This window comes from Dysidea avara, chromosome 9 (assembly GCF_963678975.1).
Source record: "Dysidea avara chromosome 9, odDysAvar1.4, whole genome shotgun sequence".
Classification (NCBI taxonomy): domain Eukaryota; kingdom Metazoa; phylum Porifera; class Demospongiae; order Dictyoceratida; family Dysideidae; genus Dysidea; species Dysidea avara.
The window spans coordinates 2,384,353-2,393,656 of NC_089280.1; the positions used below are offsets into that span (position 1 = coordinate 2,384,353).

A 9,304-nucleotide genomic window follows, 5' to 3' on the forward strand; every position below is an offset into this window, starting at 1 on the left:
ACTTTCCGTGTTCTTTGCGTAAACGTTTAGGAACGCGACGATCGTACGGTCGAATAGAGTACTGCAATTGTGGGACTCGCTCAGGCTCGCCCCAATTAAATTTCATAGCACCTTGTCGGAAACATTTCAGGTTGGTCTGAAGACACGTTTGGGCTTGTTTATACCTGACCAACACTGAAATGGCCATGAAGGATTTCTGAAGATGATTTTGGGTAGATTTTTCTTTGTGGACCACGCCCACACCTTCATCATCCCTACTATACAGTACTAGTGTACTGTATAATAGTCAGTGCTGTTATAGATACTAAATGATGGAAATTTTGGAAGGAAAAAAGGGATCACTGAAAAAAGCCACAAACAAGAAGAGATTGTTGGGGTTGTAATGTAAACCACAAGCCCCTATTTTGATTTGTTAATTGCATTCATTCATCTTTTTGAGATAATTGCATAGTTTACTTTACCACCCCAGTGATCCCTTCTTGTTTTGTAGCTTTTTCAGTGACCCCTATTCCCCTTCTGTAGTTTCCATTGTTTCATTCATCTATTTTGTGCATTTTTTGTTAACCCGTTATATTGTTTAGGATAGCATTCTACTTGTTATTCTTTTTGGTAGCTGTACACAAGAAACTGATCGAATTGCAATTTGTGTTCACATTGCTTGACTTTAGGAGCTGTCAACTTTAATACATGTTTCTTATTGTCATGCAGATACACGTAACTGTTTTACAGGTTTTTGCAATTGAATTTGTTGCCTTTGCAATTGAATTCGTCAGTTTTGCAGTTGAATTTGTCGCGTTTGCATTGCAATTCGTCATTAACAAACGACTCCAAGAAACCAACCGTTCATTAAGAGATGAATTATTTATGCCATGGAGAGTTACACTTGAGACGCTGGAAGGTAATTGGAGCTCGTAGTACGCGAAGTTGATAGCTGTCTGACAAGTTAATTAGCTTGCTGGCGAGTGACCACACCCAACGTGAATGACGTAGTAGAGTTTGGAATGTTGCTGGATAGGCTGTAGAAGAAGAATGATTGCCTTATAAAGAGTCGTTTACTACTGTTGTACTTGAACAAGTTCTTGTAGCAGCTGCTACATCATGTTTTCGTGTTTTCTCCAGCTGCCATTCTTGTTACGGACGAATTTAACTGCAAAACCGACGAATTCTATTGCAAAACCGACAAATTCAATTGCAAACAAGACGAATTCAATTGCAAAAAGCGACGAACTCAATTGCAAACGGGATGAATTCAATTGCAAAGTCGCCAAATTCAATTGCAAAAATCTGTATTAAAATATCTATAACTGACTGCTCTATTAGAATATTTTAGCCTGCTCATGTACACTGATCACGGAACAACAAAATGATCCTGCAAAGTCTTTAACTATTTCCCAGTCCTGGTCTATTCTGAGTTTAACAAAACAAATTTTAACAGCAAATCCAACTCGTGAGCATGATCTTTTGTGGCATTGCGTGAGTAATGGCATTTAGACAGGTTTATTTTTATTTTCAAATGAAATCAGAATTACTTGGTTAAACACTGCATCTTCAATGGTAACCGCACTTGAGTGGTGCCATGATCGTTTTCACCAAGAGCTTATGAGCCACCGAAGGTGGCGAAGGAGCATGAAACTTATGCTGCCTGCTGGGTGCCATCGAAATCCAAATTCATTAGTGATTAGTTTCCATATAAGGAAAGTAAAATCTCATTAGTCGACGCCGTATACTAATTGTGTGCGACACTCGTAGCAATTTATTCAAAAAAAACGTGATGTAATTTAGACTGTGATGGAACCGAGTTTCATGCTCTTTCGGCGGCTCATAAGCTCCTGTTTTCACACATCGAGCGGTGGTCAAGTTTGAATAGTCGCTGCATGGATTTTTAAAACACTGCTGCAAGTAAATATGGTATGTCACAGACAAGCACACTGATCCATTAAACAAGTTTTATCCTGAGATTCTCCTATAAAGTTTTCTATGACTAAAAAAACTAAATTATTATGATTAATATGAATAATACAAGCAGAGCTTACCCTAGCAAAATAAAGTGGAGTGGTAAAACTGTCAATATGCTACCAACATCGAAATCAATTTGTTAATTATATAACCACATCAAAAAAAATTTTTGAGTAAAGTAGAGCAGTGCTGCACTGTTCTATTGCTCTCCCTGACAAGGAAAAATGAGTTTGATTAGGGGTCATAGAAGAAACAAGGGAGGTTGCCTAAACTTACAATGTAGCATTTAGTCCCTATACCCATGACTGAAGTAGGGATTAAATTGTCCTATAGAATATCTTTCCCTTGTTTAACTACTTTTGTTTGATCCCTAATTGAAACTATTATTTCTAATTATTACTTGTTTGTTTACTTTTTTATGACTAATGAATCCATACATACTGCATTAGGAAGAATGTTACCAGGCTTATTGTTTTTGTCTGCCCTTACTTAACACTTTATTTTTAGCTATGTTCAGCCCATTACACAGCATTACAGACAAAGAACACTATGAGAAGGACCTTTTTAAACCAGGCGCACGTCCACAGCCGGCCGAAGGCCGGCTGTGGGCATGCGCCTGGTTTACTGAAATTGTTTTCGTAAAAGTGTGTGTGTGTGTGTACCTATCTATCTACCTATCTACCTATGTTTGTCCGTACGCACGCACGTGAGCAAAATCGTTTAATAACGATAAAAGCAGCTTTTACGTAAGAAGTAAAAGTGAAATGAAGTCTGTATTAAACTTCTGCACAGGTGAACTTTGCTCTGAGGTGGTTTCTTTTCGGCGGACTGAAATACGGGTGTGGTGACTTTCCTCAGACTACCTTCCCCTTGAGGTTTTCAGGCATTTAGCAACTGAAAAACAACGGTGCAGGCCTCGTACACTGCCAGGAATAGCCTATCGCTTCGAGTTGAAAGGGGGCGTATCCCTTACGTACGCGAACAAAAATGAAGAGCAGCTTTGAGGCTTTGTCGAGAGAATTTGTGGGAAAAAACACGTTAGTCACACTATAAAACAGTTTAGAAGATAGTTTTGTGCGTAATATGTTGGTAAAAGCGGTTTATTTAACAAACGCTTCCTTAGCAGTGCATAGCAACGTAATTGAACGAATTACGAATATTTCATGAATTACGAAATACGAGAAATAGCTAATTATATTATTGCACAACCCAAACTACCCTATTGTAAAGTAGTAATACATAGTTGGTTAATTCATAGTAGTATATACTGTCTATAGTTATTCCAGATGAGTTAGCTAGCTGCATGGCGCCTGGTTTTTAGAAGTAGCACAACATCAACTTGTTTCAACTAATCCAGTCAGAATGGAAAACTCGACCAATTCGTAGGGAAGCTATCATGCAATGCTACTACACAAATCAGCACCTTGCACTGTCAGCAAAAATTGATGTGACATAAAGGAAGACGTATGTTCTGTGGTATGTCAAAAGGCACTTGTTGGGCTGAAGTGATGTTGAACAGTGAAAATTTCAGATGGCTATAGCAAGTGACATTTGTCTGAAGGCATCACGCAGGCAGAAAAATATCCACTAAATAATAGAAAAAAATTGTAGGAAGTGTTGCAGGTCCTTGTTTATACCTATAACCAATACCGCCAAGGTGCCATGAAGGCATGTAAGGTTGGTTTTAAGGTAATATTTTTCCAGAAAAGCCCTAATACGTAGTATTATCATACTCTATGATTAGAAATATTGTACGTTGTTGTCACAGTTGATATGGTGTTGTAGTTATCCATCAGTAGTGGCAGTATAGTAGAGGTGGAGCTAACAGTAGAACACAATGGATCAGTGATGAACGTCAATGATGATATTTGTTTGTCTGACTTTGTCAGTTCTGAATCACTGGAGTTCACAAGAAGTAGCAGTCAGGTGAGCTGTATATTGTGTGATATTTAACTATTGACTATTGTATTATATTGTGTGTGTATATGCATCAAGTGATTGTGTGTGTGTGTGTTGTGTGTGTTGTGTGTGTGTGTGTGTGTGTGTGTGTGTGTGTGTGTGTGTGCGTGCAATAGACCCCCACCCAGCTTTAAATAGTAAGGAGAGTTGTTGATAAGGCAAATTGAAGCTGTAGCTACTAGAGTGGAGCTGCGAGAAACCCGGAGTGTTACAAATGATACAAATATTATGAATTATATCAAGAGTTCATAATATATATATACTAAGTGTCCTACTCTCTCATATACCCCTATGGAAGGACGTATCATGAAGTTATGACGTAGCACTTCTGAGTTAGCCCGCTTTTCTTTGTATAATTAATGATGTTAGTTGAACAATGTATCGGTTGAGCGCTTGCATAACAACGTCACTAGCAACCAAATTAACTCCAGCTCTAAGCGTTTCTCACCAAACTATAATCATTCCTTGATGGGTTAAGACCGCTTCGTAGGCATTTCTTGCTAGGCCATTCACGAATACAGCTATCCTGAGCGTCGCGAGTGTGAAATGGTGCTAATGATTCTTGCACTTTTACAGCTGCTCGTACGTCACAAACCACCACATCTTGTCATTACATCATAACTTCACAATACGCCCTTCTACAGGGGTGTGTCTGGTATCACCAAGGCGATCAACTTTTCCATATATGGTATTTGTCACTTGTAGCAACTGACATGGTCAGAACAAATGGATGATTTGGGTAGTCCCGACACACCCCCCAGTGATGGGGTGTTTACACTTCCTAGTAGCATACAACGATCATCAACATCAAGGGAACAATCAAAATCATCATCAAAATCAAAGAGGTACATATATGTGTAATAGTAAAGTATGGATATTATTGCCCTCAGACCCCCTCAGTGTATTCATGTAGTTACTAGCACTGGGTGGTATACCAGTTACTGTGAATATTAAACACAAATAATACCAGTTTCATTTATTGTGGAATACTGGATACCGTTAGTGAGGGGAAGGTGGTGGATTATTCTCATCAGTCGCCTCGATGAATATAAGCATACAAGTTGCTTAATTGAAACTGCTGCCTTGGTAACACCTGTCTTGATGGTTAGGTTTTAATTTAACCACTTTGTGAGGTGAATATTTCTATTCTCTAATACAACAGTCAGTTAGTTTCATCATTGGGTACAATTTCTGGGGAAGTATACCCTCCAAACACTGCACTGTAAATTGTAATAATTTATCAAATATTGGGTCAGTAATTGTTAGAGACTAATTATTAGCATTATTGCCATAATCAGAAAATTTTTTTATTGGGCTACATTACTAGCTGTGGAAGCTGCAATACTGCTAGAGGGCTATAATATGCTTTGAAGTTTGGTTGTTAATGAGGTATTTAAAATCCAATAGATACCCACAAGTACTTATCTAAACTGGTTAGATACCAGTGATAAAATTTTTTTGTCGTGCTTTGCCGGATTGTGGTCACAGCAGCTATCAAAAATCGATCATAAAGATGATCATATTCATCTAGGAAGCCTACCAGTGAGTTATTTTAGCTCTAAATTTGACCAAGAAGCCACCATTACTGACAGAGACCAAAGTGCACACATCCTAGTACAATAATCCCCAAGGGAAAAGATTATTATACCGTATTCATCTGTATTAGGGCTCAAATAAACACTTGGTGCTAAATGAAGGCCAGGGGGTGCTACCTTAATACAAGGGATAGAATGAGATTACAATAGCTTAATTTGTAGAACAAGACTTACTACAACTAGTGAAACCATGACTGGTCAAAAGTATGTCAACACTGCTGCTACAAGGTTTTTCAGCTGGTTCACGAGTTGATTAAAATAAATAACCTGAAGTAAATGCCTGGGCGTCTATACCGATAAACATGATAAATACCGTAACTTACTATTTGGTTTATATGTTTCTCATTCTTCAACTAATGACGTTACCATTTTAATACCTGTATACTCTAACACTAAGTCACTAACTATAGTATAACAGTATCAACATACAGTCAAGTTCTGTCAGTTCACAAACTAGTCAAATGGTTTCAATTTAAAAGCTATAATTACTTGGGCTCTTCTGGTATGTTGTCATAAAAGGTATTGTTATTCAATTGTTGTTAGTCTTCCACTCATTCTCCCCATTCACTGTCATTTCTTGTATACCACTAGTGTGGTTTTTGACTCATTTACTCTACTTAACAGCAGTCACAAGGCCAGTCCAGCTACTCTGAGGAAGGTCAGCTCACATAGCAAGAGACAACTACTACGAAGGCAACACTCTGGTGAAAAGCCCAAGAAGCAGAGATCCTCACAAAATAAGGTAACAAATGAAGACAGTGGTATCCTCTTGTCTACTGAGGATTGGGAGGAGATTGAACCATCAGGAGGAGGAGGAGGACTGGGTGGTGATAGTCAGATGGTGAGTGTGACTGTAAAATGGGTGGGGCTGGTCCATTCTCTTATTTTAGCTATTGATTAAGGGATTCTCTTCTACTACTAGCAGGGAAGAAGTGAGGCAGCTGTTAGAACAACATGGTGTGGTGAAGGAGATAGTCATAGAACATGGAAGAGTTTGGGCTGTAAGTTGTACAAGTAGTAGTTGTTAACTTTAATTTGATTGGCTGGTATAGACAATGAACAAAGCAGGAGCTAAGATGGTAGAACAAAAACTCACTAAACACATAATCCCGGGCGGTGACTCTAGAGGACTACTAATACAGCAGGTATGTGATATGTGAAGTTGTATGATCTTCATATCACATTCTATCAGACAACACCGGACAAGTGGAAACTACGTGAGTAGTGACATGTGACAATCACATGATATGATGTCACGCCTCCTCTAGGGTATAAAGGACACACCAAATATTAACATCATGATAACAACACAATTTGTATGATTTACAGTTTATCGTCACAATCTAATGATGTAATGGTGTGCACTATTAGGAATCTATTCCGGTGCAGCCTCCAGGAACTGTAGTGCAACTTGTATTCCGTTCAATGGGGTGACAGGACTGACTAGCTTGTTGTCACCTGTGGGGAGGGTGGGACATAACACTCATTCTACAGATCGGTGAACTGTACCACTCTACAATTGGGTTCCTGTAATGTAGAATTACGTCCAGTTAAGTTGTCATTAAAAGGCGGGCCAGTAGTCGTACTTTAATAGAACAGTATGATCTTACATTTGTGTACTATACAGCTAAGGAGGCATTTCTATAGTTATTCAGATATGTGTAGTATTCTGAAGAGCTACGTACCTACCTAATGTAACCTAGAATCTTGGCTTGGATCACATGACATCTATTATGCATGGTTCTTTGAATTAAAGTGGCATAAGGATGAATGAAGTACAGAACTATACAGTAACGTACTGGTGTACATAACTTTTTATAGTGTTTAGTGGTGCAACTTGCTACTAGAAATTTGCCCCTGCTATTCAGCCATCAGTGATACAAAAAAAATCCTTAATGAGGTAAGAAAATTAATGGTGAGTGGGCAGAGATTAGGAACTAATAGTTAAGTTATTTGACCAAACATGTGATAATGAAAATTTTAGAGCAGTCTTGAAATATCTTGTGGATGCATGGTGAGATATAACCTGCGAATTATATTACCTGGTCTTAATGCTGTAGCTAGCTAATGCTCTTGAGTGATAGCTAGCTAGTTGGTGCATATCACAAATAATATGCAATATAGTTTAATATTTTAAACTACTGTAGACTAGCTAAACAACCATTAGTACTCGTACTACCTAAGCCAACTGGCAGCTACATGCATAAGGTATAACTATACTTGACCACATATTATTCACTCTTGCTAATAACAAAAAGGACCTAAATATGGGCTTCTGTCACCTCAGCAACTGGACGGGTGCCACAAATACACATCATGTAAGCTCCTTGTACAGGCTTTGCCTCCAGTACCTAACCGGTAAAGCAGATATATAAAAACAATAAAACAGATCTCAGACAAAGAGAAGCTCAATTTACATCTCACCCATCCCATCACTACAAAAGAAACACTTAAGAGGATGGCCAATCTTATAAAACTGAGTGGAGCCATCACCCATTCCACCAGTGGTGGTGGTGAAACTTAAGTAATAAACAAGGCATTCTCTACTTCATGCATGAACTTGTTAGTATCATGTTTTTCTTCTTTCTTCCCTATCATGATGTTGATATGCAGAATGGAGAGGTTGATTTGAGGGTGCACTGGGTTAAAAATTCTGACATCAAAGTATATATGATCTCAAATCTTTCTCCTGAAAAACCATTGGCTGCAATGTCAAGCCTTGCATTGTCATCATGGTTAGCAGTTTATATTGAAGGATCTCACCAGAAAGAAGCCAAAGGTGGAGTTCTGTGACAACAATGTTACAGACCTCAAAAAGAAGGTTGGAAGTTACATCCTGTATTTCATTATGTCTCAAAGAAGAAAACCCATGTACCCATTCAACAAGACAGAACCTGTTTTATGGTAAGAGTGACCACAAGGATGGTATAGCCAATGATAACAAAGTGCATCATGAAAAGCAGTTTATTAAGCACAAATTAAATTGAGACTTCAGACAGCCAATTGGATGTACCCTAGCTTCTCCTGCACTGATTAATTTATTATTATTACTGAGCAGTCAGCCCTGCTGGTGTGTTCAGATTTGCCTAAACACATAGCTAGTCCAGTTCTAAAAATGTCACTTCAATGAGATCCATAGGCGGCGGAAAGGGTGGGGGGCAGGGGGCTAAAGTACCCCCCCCCCCCCCCCCCCCCTCGGTCTGCTGAGGGGGGGCTTACTCAGAATGATATCACACCGAAATTATCTTTCTTGGAGTGGGGCTGAAAACCGTGATAAAGATCGAGATACTCTAATAGAGCAGTCACTCTAATAAAGTAGTCAGTGTGTAGCGAGCTATGAAAGGATTTTTATGTAGTTTATCAGCTAGAAATGGTAGCTGGTGAGGTGGAAAGCTCTTGTCAGTTGGTTGTGACCTTTTTTTTTATAGAAATAAGTCTGGGTCAGCCCAGCCCCCCCTCATATCAACTACTTCCTCCGCCACTGATGAGATCTACTGGAGGAAGTTCATCTAATAATATTGCAGTTGCTCTTGATAGTGCCTAGAACATAACTGAAACTGTATGTGGTCTATATTTTATACAGTCACCAAGTTGACTGATGTACTTGAGAGATAATCAAACCAACCAGACAATGTACTACCACAGAGCAGGAATGCTGCTGGGATGCAAGGCAAGGAAAACACTCACAACAGCTTGGATCAGTCACTCTCAACATCACCAAGGACTGTTCGAAAAACAGATGTAGTAGGTGTACCCTTGCCATGGTGAATCATAACCGGGCACATTTGTGAAGC

General features: G+C 38.9%; 1 protein-coding gene across 1 annotated transcript in view; it reads left to right on the forward strand.

Annotated features, from left to right (window-relative positions):
• The window catches only part of LOC136265809 (tudor domain-containing protein 1-like), a 26,279-nt gene extending 19,370 nt beyond the window's left edge, over positions 1 to 6,909 (forward strand). The window contains exons 21-27 of the mRNA XM_066060726.1: positions 3,742 to 3,882; positions 4,621 to 4,760; positions 6,135 to 6,351; positions 6,401 to 6,511; positions 6,563 to 6,655; positions 6,703 to 6,727; positions 6,779 to 6,909. Of these exons, the coding sequence (XP_065916798.1) occupies positions 3,742 to 3,882; positions 4,621 to 4,760; positions 6,135 to 6,351; positions 6,401 to 6,511; positions 6,563 to 6,655; positions 6,703 to 6,727; positions 6,779 to 6,804 (753 nt within the window). The 3' untranslated portion in view covers positions 6,805 to 6,909. The remainder of the gene's footprint in view (positions 1 to 3,741; positions 3,883 to 4,620; positions 4,761 to 6,134; positions 6,352 to 6,400; positions 6,512 to 6,562; positions 6,656 to 6,702; positions 6,728 to 6,778) is intronic.
• The last annotated feature ends 2,395 nt before the right edge of the window (positions 6,910 to 9,304 follow it).